The sequence below is a fragment of the Triturus cristatus genome, chromosome 1_1 (assembly GCF_964204655.1).
Source record: "Triturus cristatus chromosome 1_1, aTriCri1.1, whole genome shotgun sequence".
Classification (NCBI taxonomy): domain Eukaryota; kingdom Metazoa; phylum Chordata; class Amphibia; order Caudata; family Salamandridae; genus Triturus; species Triturus cristatus.
In genome coordinates, this window is record NC_140579.1 from 145,131,526 (window position 1) to 145,156,972 (window position 25,447).

General features: G+C 48.9%; 1 protein-coding gene across 2 annotated transcripts in view; it reads left to right on the plus strand.

The window, feature by feature from the left end:
* The window catches only part of PHF1 (PHD finger protein 1), a 959,509-nt gene that overhangs the window by 904,576 nt on the left and 29,486 nt on the right, over positions 1 to 25,447 (plus strand). The window contains exon 14 of one of the 2 annotated variants that reach the window (XM_085623702.1): positions 23,444 to 23,524. In XM_085623702.1, coding sequence (XP_085479828.1) covers positions 23,444 to 23,524 — 81 coding nt within the window. The remainder of the gene's footprint in view (positions 1 to 23,443; positions 23,525 to 25,447) is intronic. The other variant, XM_085623708.1, reaches the window with a different exon arrangement.

Below are 25,447 nucleotides of genomic sequence, written 5' to 3' on the forward strand. Positions count from 1 at the left end.
TCTCCTTGTTTTCTTTTTTCTTCCTCTTCTTTCGTTATTCCTTCTTTATCTAATGACTAAAAGACTTAATCGTTTTTTTTGTTGGAGGGGCCAAGTCTTATGCATATATGAGATCGCAAATGTGTCAGTCTTTCATGTTTTGGACGAAACTGTAAATGTACAATGGCATATTGTTGTTGCTTGAAAGGGAAATGTAAATGCTTTGGACATACCCGTCCTGGCTAGTTTACGCTGGAAAATTTCTCAATAAAAAGAATTTTGATAAAAAATTGATGCCGAAAACATTGAAATAGGTAGCATATGTTTTCATATGTAATTTGTTGCACGGAAGGCCGATCTATGAAAGCTTTATGCCAGTACTTTCGAAACACACTTCCAGTCCCATAGATTTATAGCCTTTGCCACTTTGTCAAAGTGTAATACCTGATGTTCTCAATTGAGCTGCGCCTTAAAAAGATATTTCTTTTTGTCGATCATGCATTAATTCTTTAGGTAAACCCTAATAAATAAAATATGGATGTGGCGAAAGAAATTTAGTTTTTAAATATGTCTAAGAAACTTGAGTTTAGGAATACATGTTATTCGTACCATTCTGAATTTGGGGTTACCCATTATGCCAGGTGATTGAGTCTGTTTACAAAATGTGTTCTCATATGCACACTTACTTTACATTTGGAAGCCAAACATGCGGTGAAAATCAATAGATAATAACAAATGTCCTACTATTCTGCATACAGATAAAAACAGTACCCCACTTGTGTACGTGGGCCTGTGACAGATGAGACTCCAAAATGCACTGTGGAAAAATCAAGATGTCTCCATTAAAATTCAATCATTCTGGGAATGTGGGTAGTTTTGCTGTTTGGGCTGGTGGTAGCTGATTCTCAAGGAAACCTACTAATCACATGCGTTTCTGAAAACTATACACCAGTAATGAGTGGTGTGGCTTGGATGGATCCTGCTGTTTTTTCTTACCTGAAATTTCATGCAAACATCACATTTAGGCTAAAATCACATAATTTCCTCTAATTCTATGAGGAAAAGTTACAGAATCTCATGAAATGACAAGCACCCTACTTTCCAGTGTTCCCATTCTACTCCCCCCAAAAATAGTTCCCTACTTGTAAGGGTGGGCCTATCACCTGCAGGAAAGATCACAAAATTCTCTTCTATTCTGTCTGACTTGTAGAGCACATGGCATTTAGAACGCCTCCCAGCGCTAGAACAGCTTCATGATAACTAATTGCAAAAAAGCCAGGTTTTCAATGAGCTGCGGAAATAAAGCTCGCATGACAGCTGGCGAAGATCGAAAGGAAGGGAATTCCACAACCTGGGAGCCTGATGTGAAAAGGAGCGGGCCCCAACGAGATCTCCTACATTTGGGAACCTGCAGCAGATGAGCTGAGAAAGATCTCAAGGACCTTCCCGAAATATAAGGAAAGGCTACTGACTTCAGGAGAGCAGAGCCTTTCTTGTGAATGGACCTATGCAAAATGCATTTTATTTTTTTTTTTTTATATATCATATGTTTATTGATTTTTCCCACAAACAGCTGGCAGTTATCTTGCATCGTTATTCATGAGCACATTTCCTGAGTCTTTTACATTATACTTTGACTGAACCATCTGTTCATAATTATGGATCTGTATGCGTATCGTCTCTTCATGCATGTACTTCCTTCCAGTGATTAATGTCCATAATATGCAAGTTTGGCTTAGTGGTCCATTCAATTCCAACACTTGTGCCATTATCTCAAATATTCCTTGCATCTGCCCAACTAGCTATTAATCCCTCCCCTATAACCCTCCCCACCCCACTTCACCGGTGTGTCCTTCATTAATACAGTTGGAAAAACATACAATAGTGTGTAATATTTCAATGGGATGTGCCTCTCCTCTGCATCTGAACTGGTTAGTCTGACCTAGGTCAATCCTAGTTCCGCGGCAGCGCCTCCTTGAATTGTTAGGAGCCCCACTATAGCCCCTCAACTTAGGGTGTTCCTATCGGTGTATCCATTGAGTCGCCATCTGACCCCGATTCAGGTAGCAACAGCAGTACAACCATAGCCTCCCACGCTTTTGCGACTTCCAGTGCCTTATCATTATTGTCTCTCCTAGCCTGCCGGAACCGTACCGTACTCTCACTGACTGCCCATTTGGTTAATTCTTCCTTCCAGCGCTCAATGTTGGGTCCCTGCCTGGATTTCCAATGCGTTGTTAATTCCCTTTTGGCTAATAGCAAGCCCAGGTCTAAGAACTTACTCGTAACTTTCGTCCTGGCCGTATGAGGAAACCAGTGCAATATGCACACACCCATGTCTGGCTCTATCTGCCTGTCCGTTACGTCACATAGGACATCAATCACTTCCTCCCAATATGTCCCCAACTGCGGGCAACTCCATACCATATGGATTAATTCCCCCTTTTCTGAATTGCAACGGGGGCACCTGGCTGTGTCCACATTAAAATACTTATTTATCTGTGCCGGGGTTAAATACGCCCTATGTAACACATAGAAATGGATAAGCTGGAACCTAGCGTTGCGCGTGCTCTTCCACGCTCTCTCTACTATCTTGGACCACGTTGTTTTCAGGGATCTCCCTACCCAGGTCTGCCTCCCACTTCCTGTGCAATTGGCTCAATGGCTGCATCCCCTCAGCCACCATTCGTCTGTATAAGCACGTTATAGATTTGTAGGTCCCCGCTGCCATCACTACATATTGGCATGCTAAAGATGTCTGCGGCTCCGATAACCCTCCTCCCCAATGGTGTTGGATTGCGGTCGCAAGGGCTGAATGCAGTAGGAAATCGCCCGTGGGAAGGCCATATCTATCTTGCAGTGTCTGATAAGGCAAGAGGACGCCCTCCTCATATAGGTCCCCCATCACTTGTAACCCCTGTTCCTCCCACATCACCAACGCAGACCAATCCCCCACATGTGGTAGGGCTGTGCACATGCCCAAAGGAATCTCCGTGCGTAAGGCCTAGCAACCCCACCCCTATGTTGGCTTCGGATACAGCATAATCGCAGCGTCTTCTCCTCGTGGGTCAATGATCCAAGCCGCAGCCGCTGACAGAGTACAGCAAATGACAGCACGTGACGTGGAATCCACCGGCCCGTCGGGCCATCCGGGCCCCTAAACTCTCTCGCCACAGCCTGGTAAGCCACTGCAGCTGGGCTGCCAGGTAATATAGTTCGATGTAGGGGACCGCCCATCCTCCCTCGGCTCGGGGTCGCATCATCATGGTCAAAGCCACCCGCCTTCTGCCGCTCCCCCATATGAACCCCCCCCCCCCATCAAGGATCGGAGCGTGTTGAATAATAAGCCTGGTATCCAAATCTACAGCAGCTGAGGTAGTGCCACCATCTTCAATAGTGCCACTTGACCCGCCACCGATAGCGGCAATGTGCTCCAGAATGCCATGTTCCCTTTAATCCCTCGTAGCGCTCTACCGACATTACCCTCCAACCCTTCCGTATGATAAATATTGGTCCCAAGGTATGATAAACAGTGAGGCTCCCATCGTATTCCTCCCACCTGGATAGGGCTCGCCGTCGTCTGATTCACAGGAAACAGGCAAGTCTTAGCCCAGTTCACCCGGAGCCCTGATACTGCGCCGAACTTATGCAATAGCGTCGTCGCCCCCGTCAAAGCCTCTCCTGTAGTGGCCAGGAACATGAGTAAATCAACCGCGTAAAGCAAGATATACTGCGTGTCTCCACGTAGTTCCAGACCAGCATAATACTTCCCCGACCTGGCGTGGGCAGCCAGCAGCTCAATTGCAAGAGCAAACAGCAATGGGGACAGTGAGCACCCCTGTGACGTGTTCCCTGCCCAACCGAACAGGTTAAGGAAACTGTCGCCCCGTTTGCACTCGGGCCGTCGCTGAGCTGTAAAGAATCCCAGTCCACCCGACGAAAGACTCACCCAGGCCCATCACTCACATAACCTGAAATAGGAACGGCCATTCCAGGCTATCAAAAGCCTTTTTAATATCAACCGAAATGACCGTTGCAGAAGGTTCCAAGCTGTGGTCCCCCTCCAATATACGAAGTAGTCGCCGCACGTTACCAGATGTGTTTTGCGTGGGGATGAAGCCTGCCTGGTCCTGGTGGACCAGCTGTGTCATCCATGGGAGGAGCCGTGTGGCAAGGATCCTGCTCAAAATATTATAGTCAGCGGTCAACATTGAGAGTGGGCGATATGCCGTCATATTAGACGGCTCTCTCCCAGGTTTCAGCAGAGAGATAATAATAGCCTCTTGAGTGGTCACCGGTAACTTCACCACTTTCCGGGCCTCTTGATACATGGCCAATAATCGTGGAGCTAAGCGATCAACATACGTGGAATAGAATTCTATTGGCAGGCCATTCACCCCAGGAGATTTGTTACACGCCATATGCTTAATTGCGCACCGAATTTCTCCGAGCGTGATCTCTTGCCCTAAAAGGTCCGCTTGCTCCTTCTAGGCTGGGGCAGTCCAGAGACAAACTCCCCTATAGCATCCTCATCCTGTCGTAATTTGCTGCGGTAGAGTTCAGTATAATAATCCAGAAACAAGCCATTTATCCCCTGCTGCGTGTACACCAATTCTCCCGTCGGGGCCGTCAGCCCCAGTGTAGGTGTCCTCCGGGGAGTTGGGTTAGCCAACCACACCAACAGCGCACCTGTCGTATCCCCTTCTGCATGTGACCTCGCCCGGTATGGCCTATGGTCAAAAGAGCGTAGCCTCTCCACCTGAACCGCCACTGCCTCTCTAGCTTCTAAGACCTCCCTCTGTGCCCCCAAGTCCTCAGGGCGGGCCCTATCAGCCCTACGCAACCGGTGCTCTGCTGCTTCAGTGTAATTTAATAGCGTTTTCCTCACCCTCACCATTTTGGTGATACATAAGCCCCGTACTACTACCTTAAAAGCATCCCACTCCTCTGCCACTGTTGTCGCTGTGCCCAAATGTTCAGCAAAATACTGACTTATACCTGTTCCTAGGTCTTTGCAGAAGGCTGGATCTTCCAGCGCCTCCGGTCGCAGCTGCCAGGTCGGTATCACAGCTCTCTCTCGGACCCATCTTATCTGTACTAGAAGCGGGTTATGATCCGACACTGTCCTAGTAAGGTATTCACTATGGAGAACCTTGGCGTGGATATCAGGGGTATATAGTATTGCATCAAGCCGCACATGCAGCTCATGGAGGCCAGAGTAATAAGAGTAGTCCCGCTCCCCCAGATGATGCTCTCGCCATGTGTTTACTAGCCCCCAGTTATTCTGCCATGCGCATCTAGCCTTGCAGAGTCTATGTATTGGGGCGTCAGGGAGCGGAGGGTGGGACCTATCCATCTCTACATCTGCAATCGAGTTGAAGTCCCCTCCCATCAATATCGAGCCAGTCAGGTATGGTGCCAAGTTCCCTGACAAGTGACCAAAGAAAGAAAGAAACCTGATCCACATTAGGGGCGTAAATGCTACTGAGCGTCACATCTACGCCATTCAAGCGACCCGCCACCACCACAAACCTCCCCTCTGGATCCACCAATTGTTGCGTCGGTTGGAATGGGACTCCCGCTCTGACCCATATCAATGTGCTCCTAGCAAAAGCCGAATAGGTCATGTAAAATAATTGCCCCCTCCATCGACGCTTCAGCGTCAGCCCTTCAGTCCGATTAATATGCGTTTCCTGAAGAAAGGCTATGTGAGTCCCCCGTCTTGCCAAGTAAGCATGCACCTTATGGCGTCGCAACATTGTGTGGAGCCCCCGCACATTCCAGGTAATACATTACAATTCAAGTATTGTTCCCATGCTGAGACCAATTCCTCCTAAACACCTGCCCCCCACGTTGGAACACACCGGTGGATCTAACTACCCCAACTAAACCCCAGAACCGTCCCCAATTCCCCCACCCCGGAACAGACGCTACAACGTTAGTACCCATCCAAACTTTTAGTCTACTTGCTCTTTAAGTAAAAACCAAGGAACCACACCCACACAAAATTAGGGAAGTGGGCCCAGAGCCTCAGAGGGTCGACCTCCTAGTCCTCCATCAGCTTGTTCCGTACCCAACAAGATAGTTAGGCGGCCCCATCTGGGGCAACAATATGGTGGAACCACAATATCGCATGCTCATCTGGCTGTGTTAATCCCTCCAACCGCCAGTGCTCGACCACTAGCTGGGTCAAGGGGAAGGGCCCCAGGACCGGAACCAATCCCCTTCCCCATCTCGCCACCTTTCAAGACAATGCATGGTGTTAGGCATCTACGATCTCATCTGCTGTCCCAGCCGTCACATGTGGCAAGTGTACACTTCCTGTTTCCGACTCTTCAGTGTCCGATCCCATTGAGCCCATCTCCAATTCTGACGCCACCAGCGACTCTGTTCTATTCTCTTGCAAAATGGTCGTAACAACCTGCAAAGCAGCAGAGCGTTCCTTCTCCCTCCGTGTCTCCATTGGTTTTTGAGCTGCAGGGCGGTGTTTTCGTATGCGCTGCGATCGACGCAGACGTGGCCCCTCCGCTAATATACTCGTGTCACACCCCGCTTCCCCGGTGCCTGCTCTATTTGACTCCAGCCAATTCCAGGCTTCCGCAGGGCTGTCGTGGAAGCACGTCTTACCATCCATAGCTATCCTGAGGCGTGCCGCAAACATCAGGGAATACTGGAGGCCCTCATCTCGGAGTGCCCTCTTGACTTCTAAGAACGAAGCTCGACAGTGCTGTACTTCGAGTGTGTAGTCCGGGAACAGCGTCACTTTACCATTGCCCACCTTGTACGGGCCCGTGGTCCGGGCCTTGTGTAACAGGAGGTCCCTGTCTTTGTAGTGAACCAGTCTAGCCACCAGTGGTCTGGGCGGCCTCCCGGGAACCAGCGGTCGAGCTGGAACCCTATGTGCTCTTTCCAGAGTATAGAGCGACGACAGGCCTTCAGGTGCCACCTCCGTTCTCAGCCAGGCTTCCAGGTAATCCACCATGGTGGTCCCTTCCACTCCTTCTGGTAGCCCTACCACTCAGATATTATTCCTTCGGTTCCTCCCTTCGGCGCCTTCCGCCCTCCGCTCCAAGGTTTGCAAGCGGTTCTGGACATCCTTCATCTGAGCTTCCATCGCTTTTTGGGCAGGTTCCAGGGTCTCCAGGGTGACTACTGTCTGCTTCACCCTGTCGACAAGTTTAGCATGATCAGCTCGGAGCAAACCCAGTCCTTGTACCACATGCGCAATGTCCAGCTGAAGAGCGTCCCTGGTGTCGGTAATGGCTTTAAGTATTTGATCCACATTGTTGCAGCATCCCCTCTGGATGTTGTGTGGGCCCTTCCTGCTTGTCTGGTGCGCCCGCATCTTGTTCCAGCTCAGGGGGCGCACCCGCCTGCTTCCCTCTGGGCTTCCCCATTAGTGATTGTGGCGTAAGTTCCAGCACCCAGGCAGTCCCCCCTCCGGTTTCCAATGTTATGCGTGCTCCACGCCTGTGGTGAACTCGTGCCGCTTACAATAGGGGCTGTCCTCACTGACTCAGCACTCCCTTCTCACTTTGTAGGCTTCCGCTCCGCCGGTTCACCCCCTAAGCACCTCCAGCTGCAGTCCGCTCAATGCACCAACTCTTCTGTAGTAGGGGATCTCTGTGTATAGTCATAATCTATGAATAGTCCTGCCCATGTGCGGGGACCCCGGAGCAATCAAAATATCTCTTAAGCTGTCCTGCATTTGCAAACCTGCAAAGACACTTAAGAGACAGACAAAATAATACAGCCTAATAACAATATGGCTGCACTGGCCAGCACTTCATCTGAAGTGAACACAAAAGCCAAAATAAAGTTTAAATGTCATTTTTATTCACATCTGACATGTTCCTTTATTGTATCACACTCCCCTCACCAAAATCCCTTTAAACAATAGAGAGGAAGGGGTGGACAGACAAGCCCTATAGGCTGTCATTATGTGTCTGCTAAAGGGATACCGTGCCTTTAAGGAACTCTCCAGAGACCCTCGGTATCCCAGGATGCACAGCCAAAGCAAGTTACTTTCAGTTCTTTTTTCCGGCTCCTGCTAGCAGGACCCAGGAGCATTGAGCTCTACCCTTTTGGGTGGTTTTTGTGACTAAAATTGTTTTTTTCTTGATAAAAGTTTGTTCATTCGACGTCTAGAGCCTTTCTCTGCTGCATTGGTGCAGTTTGACCCACTCTCTTTTCAGCAGCATGGCTTTATTTGATAAATGCCCTGAGTGTGGGAGGAAAATGGCCAAGACGGACCCACATGATGTCTGCATTCTTTGCTTATCATCTTCACATGTCCCTGCTACATGTGACATCTGCAAGACCTTCTCCAAGAGGACCCTGAGAGACAGAGAGAAGATTCGCCTTCAGGGACAGGAGAAGCAGAGAACAGGTGGGACTTCTGGGCATGGAGGATCTCATTCCCCTTCCTCTGCCCATGCTTCAGCCACTGGAGGGACCTCCGGGCAGATAAAGGAGCAGAAACGACACCTACCGGCTGGTAGATTGCGTTCGACGTCGAAGGCGACGACGTCGACGGCGAGAGGTAAAGCACCGGTGTGTTCGCCGTCGATCCAGGACTCGGGATCTCGGCGTTCTCGACGTTCGACGTCGAGAGAGGGGCCGGCGAGACCTAGGACTAGGTCGCCGTCGAGGATTTCACAGTCGACGTCGACACACCATCGACGTCGTACCGAGCCCCATAGACAGCGCAGCTCGCCGTCGAGGCGAACCCGCTCGTCTCCTTCGCCGTCGGCTCATGGATCGACGCCGACGACATCGACGCCGAGACACCGGTGAATGCCGTCGAGACGAAGGAGATCGCCGTCGAGGCAAAGGAGATCGCCGTCGAGGCGAGGGAGATCGCCGTCGAGGCGAGGGAGATCGCCGTCGAGGCAAAGGAGATCGCCGTTGAGGCGAAGGAGATCGCCGTCGAGGCGACGGAGATCGCCGTCGAGGCGACATCGCTCACCGTCGACGTCGAGAGGCTCTCCGTCGACCCACCGTTCGCCGTCGAGGGGTCACCGGTCGACGTCGAGGGGACGCCGTTTGCGGTCGACGGCAAGGAGAAGCCGTACGAGGTCGACGCTCACTTCGAGGACATCTGCTAACACTTCTTCGGTGATTACGATATCCAGTCGTGGATCTAGGAGAAGAGGACGCTCCCCCTCGTTTACTTCAGCACGGTATAGACCCGCCAAGAAGAGAAGGGTGGACGGAAGTCCGGACAGAGCTAGTCCGGGTTCTCCTGCAAGGAGTAATGGACGGAGAGAGTCTCTAATGCCTCAGCCGCTGCCTCAGAAGCCTCCTACGCCGCCTCCTCCTCCTCCTCCTCCTCCTCGGCGACCTACGCCACCTCCGCTGCCTCCGGTGCCACAGCTCCCGCCGTCTCCTCGGCTACCGGTGGTTCCTAAGACCCCACGCAGACTGAGATCGCGCTCTCGATCTCGCCGGAGGTCACGGAGCAGACACAGATCGTCCACTCACACAAGGCATGGACGACGGAGGTATAGATCTCGTTCCAGAGGCATGGGGTATACGGACTCTTCTGGCAATGGACGGCTTTCCCCCACATTGTCGGAAACACCGCCTACTAGAATCTCGCCAGTGGATGATATTGCCACTTTCCAGGATGTCCTGATGAGGGGGGCGGCAAAATTGGGAATCTCAGTGACAGTACCAGTTCCCACTACCTCTGTGATATTCGAGACATTGCACAAGGCTCACCTATCACGCCCCCTCCTTCCTTTGGTTCCAGGTTTGGAGGAACCAGCCATGGAGGTCTTCTTGACACCAGCCGTGGTGAAGTCTGCTCCCTCAAGGTTGCAGAAAAAGTACAGGGCCCCTGATTCGGACCCGGCGTTCCTCAGGGTGGACCCTCCCCCGGACTCTGTCATTGTGGTTGCGGCTAGGAAACAACACTCCACGACGCCCTCTTCAATGGCTCCTCCGGATAAGGAGAGTCGCAAGATGGACTCCTTGGGGAGGAGGATGTGCTCTACGTCGGCCACGACTATGAAGGCTGCTGGCGCCTCCGCTCTGCTGGGTCGCTATGACCGATCGCTTTGGGACTCCCTGCAACAGTTTGCTGCCTCCCTGCCTAGGGATAAACGGGAAGACTTCTAGGAGGTGTTGAATGAGGGCATGATGGTCTCCAACCAGATCATCAGTGCAGCGGGGGATGTATCATTGCTGGCGGCCCATGGGTACTGTCATGGAGTACACATGAGGAGACATTCCTGGCTGAGACTTACCTCTCTAAAGCCTGAAGCGCAGCAAAAGATTGCTAACTTGCCTTTCTCTGGCACGACGTTGTTCGGGTCTCATGCGGATGACAAAATGGCCCGCATGAAGGCCGAAGCAGAAACCCTGAAGGCCGTAGGGTTGGAGAAACCCAAGGAACAGAAGAGACCATTCCGTTCCTATGGCAGGCGTTATTCTAAACAACGCGGACAAGGGCGTCAGTCTGGTCAACAACAGCAGCACCAGCAACAACAACAGTTCCCGAGGCAGTCCTTTCAAAAGCGCCAGAGGGGCAGAGGGCAGCATCAATCCTCGTCGGGGACCAAGGGTCCGGCCGGGTCGAAGCCCTGAAAGGTCACTTCCCCCTCATCCGTTACCCGCTCCGGTGGGGGGGAAGTATTCAATACTACCTGGCAGAGTGGAGGACAGTTACTCAGGACAAGTGGGTGCTGAATATTGTTTGCAATGGGTACAGTCTTCGTTTCACCAGCACGCCTCCACAGATTCCACCAGTGCGCTCTCCCTACATGGTGCGAGAGCTCCAGTGGGAGGCGGACATTCAGAAGAAGGCGATAGAGACTGTTCCTTTGAGGCAAATAGGAAAAGGTCTGTACTCAAGGTTCTTTCTTGTCAGAAAAAAGGACAAGAACGAGTTCAGACCTATTCTAGATCTGCGTCAAGCAAACAAGTGGATCCGCAGAGAAAAGTTCCGTATGTTGTCCCTGCATCAGATTTACCCTCAGTTGCATCGAGGAGACTGGCTGTGCGCCATAGATCTGCAGGACACTTACTTTCATGTGCCGATCGCACAGAAGCATCGCAAGTTCCTGAGGTTTCTGGTAGGCAACAACCATTACCAGTATACAGTACTCCCGTTTGGTCTGAAGTCTGCGCCAAGGACGTTCTCCAAGTGCATGGCAGTGGAGGCAGCACACTTGCGGAAGAACAAAGTGTTTGTGTATCCCTACCTGGACGATTGGCTGATCAAAGCTTCCACGTACCGGGAAGCCCAGTGTCATTTCAACAGGACAGCTGCCTTGCTTCATCGCCTGGGACTGCACATCAACATGTCGAAGTCAGTGCCGATCCCTGTGCAGTGTCTCCAGTACTTGGGGGCCTCAGTCAATACTTTGAACGCAAGCGTGTGTCCTTCGGAGGAGAGACGCTTATCTATCCGTTGGAAGGCCCTGCACCTCCTCTCAGCCCACTCTCCTACAGTGAGGACGGTGTCCTCTTTACTGGGGTCGATGGCTTCTTGCATCTCTCTCACCCCCAATGCACGTCTGCATATGAGGCCTCTGCAGGAATGTCTGGAGGATCAATGGGACCAGAGGCGGGGGCGTTGGGAGGACAAGATTCATCTGTCCCAACACGCGCTACAGTCTCTGAAATGGTGGTGCTCCTCAGAGAATGTCTACAAGGGGACTCCCTTTCACAAGGATATTCCGGTCCAGACCATAGTGACCGATGCGTCTCTCCAGGGCTGGGGAGCGCATTCGGGCCCTCTTCAGATTCAGGGGATATGGTCACAGACGGAGATGACTTACCACATCAACTTTTTGGAACTCAGAGCAGTACACTTGGCCCTGAAGGCGTTCCATCCCTCCTTCAAGACGAACTCCCTGCTAGTTCAGACGGACAATACTACTACCATGTATTACCTCAACAAGCAGGAGGGCTCCCGTTCACGCACGCTGTCTCGGGAGGCACAGACGATCTGGAATTGGCTGGTGGCCAGGAACCTGACGATCACGGCAACCCATCTGCCGGGAGTGCAGAATGCCCAAGCCGATGCGCTCAGCAGGCTCGTTCAAGAAAATCACGAGTGGGTGCTACACGACGACGTGCTAAGAGACTTCTTCGCAGAGTGGGGCACTCCGGATATCGATCTGTTCGCTACGGCAGAAAACAGCAAATGCCGCGACTTCGCGTCCAGGTACTACCAACAAGGGACGCTGGGGAATGCCCTATGGATCAGCTGGTCGAACAGCTTTCTCTACGCCTTTCCACCCATTCCCCTGATTCCGGCGGTGCTGATCAAGCTGTCGCAATCCAGAGCCAGAATGATCCTGATTGCTCCGGAGTGGCCGAGGCAATGGTGGTTCACCGACCTTCTTCACCAGTCTGTTCTACCACACCGGCGCCTGCCGTGTCGGCCGGACCTTCTCACGAAATTCGGGGGACAGATTGTTCACCCCAATCTCTCGTCCTTGAGTTTGGCAGCATGGCTCCTGAGCTAGTACAGTATGGACACTTGAACCTACCTCAGGACTGTATGGAGATCTTGAAAGAGGCGAAGAGACCGTCTACGAGGACCTCTTACGCCTATAAGTGGAAGAGATTCTGCTTATGGTGCACGGCAAAGGACATTGACCCTACATCCTGTAAAGAAGATGTTATTCTGCCTTATCTGCTGCAGTTAGCTCAATCTGGGCTTAATTTTCAGTCTATTAAAGTTCATCTCGCAGCTTTGACTGTGTATAGAAAGGGCCCTTCCCAAACCTCATTTTTTCAAATCCCTGTGATTAAAGATTTTTTGGAGGGTTTGCGCAAGGTGTTTCTCCCTGTTAGACGACCTTCTCCACCATGGGAATTGAACGTGGTGTTGTCCAGATTAATGACGGAGCCTTTTGAGCCTATTCATAAGGCTTCTTTGCAGCATTTGTCCAGGAAGGCTGCCTTCCTTGTGGCCATTACATCGGCCAGGAGGGTAAGTGAGATTCAGGCTCTGTGTTGTCAAGAGCCGTATACTGTATTCCATGCTTCTAAAGTAGTAATGCGTACTCATCCTAAATTTTTGCCTAAAGTGATATCTGATTTCCATGTAAATCAAATGATAACTTTGCCTACATTTTTTCAGCATCCCTCCTCTCCGGCGGAGAGGTCTCTGCATTCACTAGATGTGCGTAGGGTGTTGAAATTCTATCTAGATAAGACAAAAGACATCCGCAGGTCGGATCAACTGTTTGTGAATTATGGTTCAGTAAGAACTGGTCTAGCTACCTCAAAACAGTCCATCTCCAGATGGATTGTGTCCTGTATTCAGCTTTGTTATCAGAAAGCTAATAAGACGTTAGGGGGTAAGCCTACAGCGCATTCGACTAGGGGCAAAGCAGCGACTACAGCTTTGCTTAGGAATGTTCCAATTGCTGACATTTGTAAGGCTGCCACCTGGAAGTCGGTCCATACGTTTACAAAGCATTACTGCCTGGATTCTGATGCTAGGGCAGATGCGCAGATTGGACAGGCTTCGCTGAGGAATTTGTTTGCACAGTAATTTGTTGGTGTTTGGTTTTTACTCCACCGCTGTTTGTTGGTTGGGATGGGCTTGCCATTCTATTCATAGATTATGACTATACACAGAGATCCCCTACTACAGAAGGAGTAGTTTCTTACCTGTAACTCCAGTTCTGTAGTAGGGGTATCTCTGTTATAGTCATAAGCGACCCTCCCTCCTCCCCGGTGGAGTAAAACTGGCAGTATCAGGCCTGTTGTTATACACCTTCAAAAAGAACTGTTAGTAACTTGCTTTGGCTGTGCATCCTGGGATACCGGGGGTCTCTGGAGAGTTCCTTAAAGGCACGGTATCCCTTTAGCAGACACATAATGACAGCCTATAGGGCTTGTCTGTCCACCCCTTCCTCTCTATTGTTTAAAGGGATTTTGGTGAGGGGAGTGTGATACAATAAAGGAACATGTCAGATGTGAATAAAAATGACATTTAAACTTTATTTTGGCTTTTGTGTTCACTTCAGAGGAAGTGCTGGCCAGTGCAGCCATATTGTTATTAGGCTGTATTATTTTGTCTGTCTCTTAAGTGTCTTTGCAGGTTTGCAAAGGCAGGACAGCTTAAGAGATATTTTGATTGCTCCGGGGTCCCCGCACATGGGTGGGACTATTCATAGATTATGACTATAACAGAGATACCCCTACTACAGAACTGGAGTTACAGGTAAGAAACTACTCCTTCACACAGTTGTCGCCCACCGCCGCAGGTCAGACACAGAGCAGTGCTCCACTGGAGACCCAGGCCTGTCCTGGTCACAGTGTATTCACCCTCAGGGGCTGGGGAGATTCATCAAGAGTCCCGCACAGCCGTTATAGTCCTTTCTAGGGTCTCCCCTATTATGCATGCACCGCTGCACTGCCCCTTCCTCTTTTGTGCAGCTACCCGCCGCTCACTTCCAGGTGCAGAGTCCCAGTAATCAGGCCACCTCTCACTTCCTCATGTGTTTGGTCTCCGTATTACAGCACGCCACACAGCAGCGCAAGAAGGTCTTCTACGTGTCAGGGCCTGTAGCACAGGACTCCCGATTAGTTCAGTTATCGCACCAATCCACTTCTTAGTACTCCAGGGCCCCTCCGCCGCATCTTCTGACGTCCCATAGCCTTCCCATGCTTTCACAAACAATGAGTGGGCGCTTCCCCTCTGTGTCTACACCCGTGCTGTTCTCCCCAATCAATGCCGGTACCTTCAGCCTCTGGAGCCTTCCCCGCAGTCCACCACCACTCGGGAGCCCTCCGGAGGCTCGTCTCTTCCTGCCTGGTCTTGCCCAACTGCACCACTCAGCTTGTTTTGCAGTATTAGCTTTCCTATTGACGCTGGAGCCCAAAATGGCGGCCCGCACCTCCACACAGCAATCCGTCCGCTGCCCCTCTCTCTTAGCGGCGCTTCAATGGCCCAGGCAATGATTCAGGGCTCCACTCAGTGACTGTATGCCCCGTTCCCTCCTGCGGCGTTGCTCCAACATCTGCTGCCAGTCAGGGATGTTTGCCGGCGCCGCCTCCCCTCCTTCTTTCCGCCAGCCCCTGAGCACACTCCCAGCTCCTGCTCACCGGTGCCCAGGAAAGCCCCCCGGAGTCCGCTCCACTTCGCGCTCACTTCCAGTGTTTGTGAACTTACAAGCCCTTCAATACGGGTGTATGCGGCAATGTACAACGTTGCCTATTGTCCAGTGGGCTCCCCGCCTCACCAAACGCCCAGGATGGCGGTCCGACCCTCCGGCTAGCCTGATGCACGGAGCTTGGTCGCTTCAATAGGTTCCCCCGCATCTCGTCCGATGCTGTATTTCAGTGCCCGGATCTCCGCGGGGCGCCCCCTTATGCGGTGTTCGTGTCCTGTGTCGCTCTCGTCCTTTAAGCTGCAGCGATCTGTGGCAGCGGCAAGCTCCTCTATTCCGCGTCTTCAGAGAAGGGCTCCCGTCCTTCAGAACCCCTTCGCTGTTATTGCCGCAGCGGTGTCAGCGGTGGCGCCGACGATCTGGTCCCGCTGACTTCCGCTGCTCCCTCGTCGTTTCTCGAGGCCGCCTCTCAGCACCTCCTCCGAGCCCACATTGCCGCCATCTGGAGCACTCTGCGATCGATCAAGCCGCTTTGTCTGTACCCCGGCTAGTGGGGCATCAAATCTCCCCGTTGATGCTGCGGAAGCCCCCAGCCCCCTGCTGATGCCACTTCAAGCGCTTGGGGGTTCGTTTTGATGTCCCAATTCAGGATAATTATCGGGGTCGGCGCGGAGCTCCAAGCTCACACGTCTTCCCTCATCCGCTCCGTGGCCACGCCCCCATGCAAAATGCATAAGGCTTTAAATTGAACCCGCTGCTCCACTGGGAACCAATGGAGGTCTCTCAGGGTGGATTGATGTCGGGAAGGATTCATCAGGAACTGGGCAACAGCATTCTGAATAGTCTGAAGCCTCTTTGTCACATAATGGGGGAGGCCAGATAAAGCATAATGCAATATGCAAATTAATTTTCAGTTGAATTTCAATCATGCTGTGGATGTGGCTAGCTGCAGTATTTGGCCCCAGGGTCGGCCGTCTCCTAGTTAAACCGACTAACCACATATATTTCTGAAAAACAGAATGCCCAGCAAACATCAGCTTTTGGCTAAAATGCCAGAATGTTTTCAGGTTTCTGTTAGGGAAACTACTGATGTGTGTATGGATTGTCAAAAGACCTACCACCAAACATTCCCACTCTTCTCCCGATAAAAACGGGTACCATACTTGTGTGCATGTGCCTGTTGTCTGCTACAGGAACTGGCAACAACTTGTGTGTTATGAAATCAATGTTGTCTTCAAACTGTAACAGTTTTGATCAATTCCTCTGATGTATATTAGGTTCCCCCACACATTCGAGGTACTCTGGAGATGTGTGAACATACTGGGTACATGACACCTGCAGTTAGCTGGAAATGTTTGTGATTTCTGTCACATAAATATGGGGAAACTTGTGTTTTTTTAGATATAGTTTACCATTCTGGGTAAGAAATTAAGGTAAGAAAATAGGGTGAAATCCACACAAGCCATACCACCCTGTAGTCCTTAGGGTCTCTGGGTTTCATTTATGCCCAGGGTTGCTGAGGTTCCCATTAGTGCTGCTTTTTCCCTTGGTAAGTGAAGAGAAATTGGGATTTCTGTGGGCATAGTTTTGACATAGTCCAGCAGAAAGGGGAGTAAACCACCCATTGTTCTTCCGCTGAGTGTACATGATTCAAATTGCTTATGCTGTAACGTTCAAGGTACCCCTTCCATCTTTCCCATCAAAGAAGATACCCAGGTTCAAGTGTTGAAACTGAAAAAAGAAACATGGATGCACGGCAACAAAAGGATTGGCAAAACTGTATCATCGTTACAGGGAAGTTAAGGAATGTACTCCTGAATTTCAGAAGAGCGAACAAATGGATAAAAAGAGAACATGTCCTGCAAGCTGATTTTGCACCAAATCGTCCAGGAACAGAAATCAGGAGATAGGATTTGTTTAATGGACTTACAAGACCCCTACTTTCATGTTCCCATAGTTCCAAATCACAGGACGTTTCTAATGTTAATGGAAAACTTGCATTAGCAATACAAAGTCATTCCATTCTGAATGAAGAACATTTTCCAGGTGCATGGCTATAGAAGACATTCATGGAGCCATACCTAGATGATTGGCTTATTAAGTCCAAACCCCCTTAAGAAAGTTTTATGAGACTTTGAAACCACTGAGCCTCTTCTATACTTGGCGTTTACAGGTAAACATTGAAAAATCAGTTTATCTTTAGAACAAAGCTTAGACTTACCTGGGGGCACTTTTAAACTTTAAGTAAAGAAGAATATTTCCTTTGTTCGGAGGACAGCCTTTTATAGGTAATTGGAAAACCATATCAACTGCTGAAGAATGAAGTTGCATTGGTGAGACAAGTCTCAGTGGCCTTTTACATATTCATCTTCTGAATGCCAGGCTGCACATGAAACCCCTTCTACAATATATAGGAGGATCAATGGAATCATTCCTGCGGCTGCTGGGAGGACAGAATTCACCTCTTGTTCTAAGCAATGCAATCCCTCCCACGAAGGCATAAAAGTGTCAGTCTATTACATGAGCTCATCTTTTATCTGTATATATCGAAACAGTCTATTGTGACAGATTCATCACTTGCAGGTTGGGGAGCCCATATGGAAGAATTGAAAATCCAGAGAATGTGGTGAGAGAGGGAAACTTTGTACCATATCAAAGTGCTAAAACGCCGGGCATAACAGATGGCCCACAAGGGTTTTGTTTCTGCTCAGGCGAGTGGCGGGAATTTGATCAAAATAGATGATAAAATCCTCATGTGCTACCTGAACGAACGGTGGAATCAGATCAAACACTCTCTCTTAAGAGAGAGAGAGAGAGAAGTATAGAACATCTGGGAATGGTCAATTCCTAGGGGATCGTTCCTCACAATAGTTCTACTTTGAGAAATGCAGAATATCCAGGCAGACACACTCGGCAGAGTTTCCGAGGAAAATCACAAAATGGTTAGGGATGGGAAACACCTCAAATAGGTCTCATTAATACAGCAGAAAACTCAAAACGCTGAGACTGTGCGTTCAGGTAATCATAGGCAAACTCTGCTGCACTGGTCACAAATTATTCTATAGTGCTTTCTCACAATTCCACGCATCCTGATGCTAATGAAAACAAGTAGGACCAGAATGGGCAAGACAATGGTGGTACTAATCTACTTAAACTTTCTGAAAGACCTCACAAGAGACTGCCACACAAAGTGTTTGTTGACAAACTTTAAGGGCCCTGTGTTCTATCATGCTTAATGTTTTTGAACTTGGCTGCATGGCTTTTGAATTTGTTCAGCATCAACACTTCTACTTACCAAGTTGCATGGAAATCCTTAAAAGGCAAAGAAGCCAAGTACAAGGTCAGATTACGCCTTTAAATGGAAAAGAGTCTACTCAAATTGTCAATAGAAAAAAGGTGCTAAGATGATGCTACTGCACCTTATCCACAAGGCCAAAGAGGGACTTCAACAATTTTTAATTAAGGTAGATTAAGCAGCGATTAACTGCCTACAGAAAGAGTCCTTCATAGAAATCCTTTTTTACCATACCAGCCATAAAGAAAGTATTATAAAAGGTTTTGGTTCCTATTCGTAAACCATTCATGTGAGAAAGTGCCCTCTTTTTGCATGGTTGCCCCCACTTTTAGCTGAACTGCTGATTTGCTTTGACTGAGTGTGCCCTGGGCTCCTGATAATCAGGTACCCAGGGCCTATGTTCTTTCCCTAAAACTGCATTGAAACCCTAACCAAATTGGCATCTCTGGCCACAGGTCAGCCCCTAGTAAATAGTACCACAGGTACCCAGGGCACTCTGGCCAGGGAAGGTCTCTAAGGGTTGCTGCACTTCTTGTGCCACCCTTAGAGGTCCTGTACCTTTACACTCACACACTGCCTTTGCCGGCTGCGTGTCTTGGTGCAGAACAAAGTGAAGATTTGACATGGCACACATCCCTGTGTGCCATGCCTACAACTCACTGCCCTGGCATAGATCAGTCACCCCTCTAGCTGGGTGCCCTATACCAGTAGGAAGGTACAGGTGCATGAGCCCTGTACCCCTACAGTGTCTAAGTCCATACTTAGACATTGTAAGTGCAGTGCTGCCATTAAGAATATATGGTGCTGGGGGTTTGCCATTACGAACTCTACAGCACCATAATGGCTACACTGAAAACTGAGAAGTTTGCTATCAAACTTCTCAGCACATTAAACCCACACTGATGCCAGTGTGGGATATAATGAAAAAAGCACACAGAGGGCATCTTAGAGAAGCCTCCTGAAGAACGACCTACCACTAGTGTCCAGGCTGAGTGTCTGCTTTCAGCTGCCACCACCAGACATGTTTCTGGACCCCTGGGTTGAGAGCCTGCTGCTCTCAGGGCCTGAAACAATGCACATCCTGGGACGAGTTGGCAAGCCTCCTCCCCCAGGATAGGCAGGGTCCACGAAGGGGAAGCTTCAAAGGCTTGCTGCCTTTGTGAGCATCCCCAGGCCACTTGCTGCTTTCAGCAACTTGTCCCCACTGGTTCTGACACCCACTTTGAGTGGGAGAAACAAGTGAGGAAGAGAGGTGTGCCCACCTCTGCCAACTCCACCCCTCAGTTGGGGGAGGCGAGGTGAAGCACAACTCTCAGTCCCCGCCTTCTTGCAGATGGGTGGACCCAGCCAACCAGAGTGAGGAATATGCCCCCTCCCACTGGAGGGTGGCATAATAGGGGGTGTACCCACCCCAAGGAAGGTACCCATTGGTCCCAACCTTTACTTACCTGTAACGCCCCTAAACCTAGTATTTAGGGGGCACCCCGAGCCTTGCTTCCCCGGACAAGAAACCAGAAGAAGAAAAGAAGAAGGACTGAACAGCTGTGCCGAAGCTAACAATAGGAGGACGCCCACTGACTTGGCCCCAGCCCTACCGTCTGTCCCCACCTCAAACCTGCAGAAGCGAAACTCCGTTGTTTCCTGCAGCCAGCAGCCTCAAGAAACCCCAGGACCTGACATGCCTTCAAAAGAAAAGACTCTGTCTTCCGTGAACACCGGATTTGTTCACCCACAGACTCCAAGTCTGGCAAAGTCCGCGAGTCTGCACCACTCTGCACCCGACGCCCACGGCCCAAGTTCAAGTGGCCCAACACCAAGAGGAGGTGTCCCCGGCGATCCTGACCTGAGATCCGGTGGCCCCTGACCTGCTTCCAGCCGATGCCTGCAGCCTCAAATCGGAAGGTCACCCCAACTGCGACCAGGAGCTGGTAATTTGATCCGACCCTAAAGGCCCCCCTGCACCCGACGCCCCTGGCCTTAGGTGACCCAACCAACGGTGCCTAACCAACCCCCATCATCCCAACTTACCTCTCCAACTGGTGGGCGCACCCAGAAGACCTTCATCCCCAAGCCTGCAGTGTTTTTGCAAACCTGAGACTCCCCATTGAAAGCTAAAGGGCGCCCAACGCCAAAATAGCACTCTGAACCCGGCCGCCCCTGTGCCGCTGAGAGTGTACCTTTTGTGCTGGCTTGAACCTCCATTTGCCCTGAGCTTAAGTCCAGGAGCTTTGCTCCCACAACCCAGTGGCCTGCTAGTCAGCAGACACCAACCGGCAAACATTGGGCCTCCGCACTCTGCAGCCGGCCGTTCTAGTGCCGCTGAGGGTGTAACAAGAGTGCATCCTTAACCCTGGGGGACCCCTGAGTCTACACCCAAAATACCAACTCCCACAACCGAATACTTACCTTTGAACCGATAACCCTATTTTCCTCCATAGGATAACAATGACTGTTTTTCTGTGAAAAGTTTCTAAGTGTGGAGTTGGAAAATCTAAGAAACGCTTTAAAACTGTAACTAAATAACAAAAACGCTTTTACTTACCTGTTTACAGGAAATGTCCCAGTGCAGTATCCAGGTATACTGTACTGTGTAAGAAAAGTAATCTGGAAAGTAATCTACTTGAAATTCTACTAAAAAAACATACAAAGGATTTTTACAGTATATCAAAAGCATTGCATTACCAGTATCTCTATTGTAATCAAATCAAAGTGCATATACAATTGCAATCTTTCATCATAAGGCCAGTTAATTGAATATTCAACATAAAATGCTTGCCAATTAAAAGAGAAATACCAACGTGTAAGATCATCATTCTTAACTACCACAAACCTACCTCAAAACTTATCAAGAAAACGGGCTAACATCAATAAATGTAAATCACAAGATAGGAGTACTGCTATACGCTTACTGCCCTGAAGGAGTCCGTGTGGACGAAACGCATTGGCTACGGTTTTATCTAAATGTCAAGGAGAATTTAACCCCTTCGCTGCTGCGGACATTCCGCTGCAGCGCTGGGGGGGGCAGGGGGGCAGCGCGGTGGGCCTGTGCTCATGACGGAGCCGCTCCGTCATGAGCCACAGTTGAGCTGTGCTCATGACGGAACGGTTCCGTCATGACTCCGCCCATTTGCGTTGTCCCCTCGCACAGGCGGGGAAACAGCGCCGCGGAGGCGGAGCGGCCGCCAACAGGATTGTCATGACGGAACCGTTCCGTCATGAGCACACGCCAACCGTGGCTCATGACGGAACGGTTCCGTCATGAGCAGGGAAGGGGTTAAGAATAAAGAGACAAACTCACCGGCTGAACAGATGTCGTGTTTTTAATATGAAGAAAACAACACTTTTTTAATTTAACTCAAATACTTTTTTTGTGATATTATATGAAGTGCTGGATCAAATTGTTGAATTTTGCATATAAAATTGCAATTCAAACTGTTTACAAACTGCATTACTACTGTAAAGTATTTATTGCTTACCTGTGCCAGGCTTGCTTGGTTCTAGAAAATAAAATAACTAAAAGAATATTTTTATACAAAACCAATTGGTCTCAAGTTCAGTTTTTGAGTGTGTGATATCATTTGCTGATTGAGTGTGTACAACAAATGCTTAACACTACCCTCTGATACAGCCTTACTGCTCGACCACACTACCACAAATAGAGAGTAAGGTGCTATCTACTTTTACCTCTGCCTACCTTTGGGGTTCCACTGGACTCTGTGCACACTATACCTCACTTTTTATTATTTTATATACAGAGCCGGTTTCCTACAATTCATAAATGTGGTTTTTATCAAAATTGATGACCCCTTCTTCTGAGCTCATAAACAGATCGAAGTGTTAGCAATATTCAAACCTTATCAGTACAAGACCCTTACATGATTTTTCTTTCTGATATGGTTATACTACATGCACACCAGTCCAGTGCCTCTTCGGTATTCTTTAAAAACTGTCGCTCTCTGGTGGATAGATCAATTCATGTGTTAAATGTTGGTAGAGGTCTCTGGGTTTTATATGGAAAAAACTATTGACATAAGGAAAACATTTTGTTTATTTATGAATTGCTAAGGGCAATCCATACATGTGTTAAAAAGAGAGCCTATAACACATTTGGCAAGGGAAAAACAGGCCGCAGTTGTAAGGTTCAGAGGCTGAGAATTGTCTGGTTGGATGATATTTGTAGAACCACAACACTGATGTTCGTTCACACCAATTATTATTGTTAAGACTCGTATGCCAGAACAGATGCAGCTGTTGGCCAAGCTATACTACATTTTGCTTAGCTCTCTTGTGTTTTTAATTTGTGAAGGGGCATGATGTCTGTACTTATTCAAGATAGTCTCTGGTTGAGCTTGCAACTCACCAGTAACCAGCTAACTCATCAGTACCCAGCATGATGGGGAAGGTTGCTGGATTCTTAAAGGAATTCTGCAAGACTTTTACCTGTCTGGCTGCATTTCCCTTCAATTCCGTTATGTAAGCGCAGTTCAGAGGCAGCATCTCAGTATCTTGTATTTTTTTAACCCCAGCAGTTTGAGCATTGAAAAAGTTTTATTTTCAAATTTGCACTTTCTTTTGTGAACTTATCATTTTCAATGCATATTCCACACCTATGGGGTGCGCTCTGATCTTGATCCTGGGGTTCAGATATAACCATCTTGTCCCTTCTTGTTTCGTAATTTTCTCATCAATTTCAGATTGGGCAGAGCCCAGCTTTTGAATCGGTCTCATCTGTGAGCTTTTGTTTCTCTGTTTACAGGCCATTTTATTTCATTTGCCTGGGATTAAAGAATATCCATACACTGCCACATTTCCCTACCTAGATTTGTTTCTCTCAATCGCTCCTCCAAAAATATTCATCTGCACTTTATAACTTTGAATGCATTGACCAATCTGCACCACATTCGAGACAAGGAAACCGGATGTAGATCGTAGATGTAGATTGGCAGGTTGGTGTTGAAATTTCAACAGGTGTGTGCAATTTCCTGTGGACATAAGATCTAAAGCATAGATATGGTGATATTTTCTCTGTCTTTATTCTTTCTTGTACACTACTCCTCTCATGTAGGTTATATCTGTTTTCCTCTTTAAGCAGTACGCCTATCAGGATGTTTGCCTCATTCCACCCATCAGCAAATACATCCAGCTCACTGACAGACTCCTTCCAAAACAGGTGAGACGCTGTTTTAAGAGTGTGGATAATTTGTGGCTCTGTTACGTGAATTGTTCCTGGATGTTTTGTAGTCTTGGTCATAGAGGTGTTGTATTCATTACTCAATCTGCGCTTGGTAAGTTAATGCTTGCTGGTACTCTTGAGCACTGCTTACGGTGTACTGCTTTTCCGGTGTATTTTCTGGTAGCTGTGTTGGCTGAGCTGTTGCCTAATCTCTGATCTTTGTTGTTTTGTTACTCCTAGTTTATTGTTACTCTGAAATATTACGTGGGGTCCACTCAATCGTTCATCCTCTGGAGTCCGATAAATTGGGTATGATTGAGTAGGGTCAAAGCGAACATCTTTTATGATGTGCCAAGAGACCTATTGAGGTCAGGGGGTGATTTACCAATGCATGGTTTGCTTGGTATCTGTATGAAACAGAAAATACAGTCACCAAATCAGTGACTTCACACCACTAACAGAATGCTAATAAGCAAAACAAATCAAAACAAAATATGCCCTTTAACAAGGGTTTGTCGATTGGAGAACACTGAAAACATTGTCAAAATATGGCACAGTACTGTGCACGAAATATTAATTTTTTTACGTGAAAGGTTTTTGCTTTACTAGAGTCACCGTCTAGCCAGCTAGAGAGAGGAAAAAGCTGTTTTTTGCCACTGTATTGCATCTTTGTAAGTAGTGGCCATTGTTGTGTTTCCAGCACCCACATCGTAGCCCTGCAGATATCTAGAAAGGGAACTTCTCTCGTCTGTGCTATTGTAGTTGCCTTGGCTGTGGGGGCTGCTTCTGGACCAGTGCATGACAGGTTTTGATGCAGAAGATTATCCGCCTGAAAAAAGGTCCTCTTTTGCATAGCCTTGCCTTTATTTGCACATGAAAATCCCACAAAGACCGCTCCTCCCTCCTCATTTTGTCCCGGAATGTCCCCACTAGAGCATGTGCCCTTCAGATAAGGGAATGGACTTGCATCTGCTAATTCTCACTTGTCAATTATATTAACAGGCTATTTTACATTTTTGTCTTTCAAAGTTTATGGGACAGTTGAAAGCGGAAATACATTTGCACTCATCACTTAAAGAGGACTTTGCCAACACTAGTTACATCTCCTTCTATTACCTTGCTTTTATTTAAACCATTAGGAACATGAAAAATCTACATGCCACCCCACCACACCGTGTATTCAATGAATCTAATGATAGACACATCACTAGGAGTTCAAGTGAATAAAGAGCATGGGAACTGTCTAAAGAGAGCAACATGTTCTGCACTTATTCTGTGGCCTTTCACCTTCATGTAAAATATAACACACCTTAGATCCGGAGATAGCGGTAACCTTAGTTACTTGTCGACAAAAACTTTATCGACTGTTGTTGAAATCTTTTTCGAGTCGTTTGACTCCTGTTGCAGGTAGGGATGTCCCATAGTCGGACCGGTTTCAAGCCTTGTGACTCCTGTCACAAGCTGATGTATGTCACAGATCTGCACCTCGTGTGTCTCTGGTGCTTGGAGCATGACCACGACCCGAAGTCGTGCTCCGACTGTCGGTCTGTGAACCCGAAGTCTTTACGGGAGCAGTCCTGAAAGCTTCTGGAGGCCTGGCAGTCTGCTCTGCACACTTCGAGGTCCCGGTCAAGAGGAAGGTAGCAGGACTGGTCGCGGAGCCACCACTATCATTCGTCATCGAATCTTTGGCATCAGGTAAGTTGAAGCAAAAGAAGAAGGCAAAGAAGCATCGTCGCTCTTCGCCTTCACCCCATCAGTCGACTGACTGGACACGGAGGGTCATCGTACTCCTGCTCTGCCATCGGAGCCTGCTGGGACGGCTCCTCCCTTCCCTCCCTTCCCTCCCTTCCCGGGAGCCAGAGCGTCCCCTGTCCAGCTTTGTGCATTTTACGAAGTCCTCCATTCTATTTTTGGCCA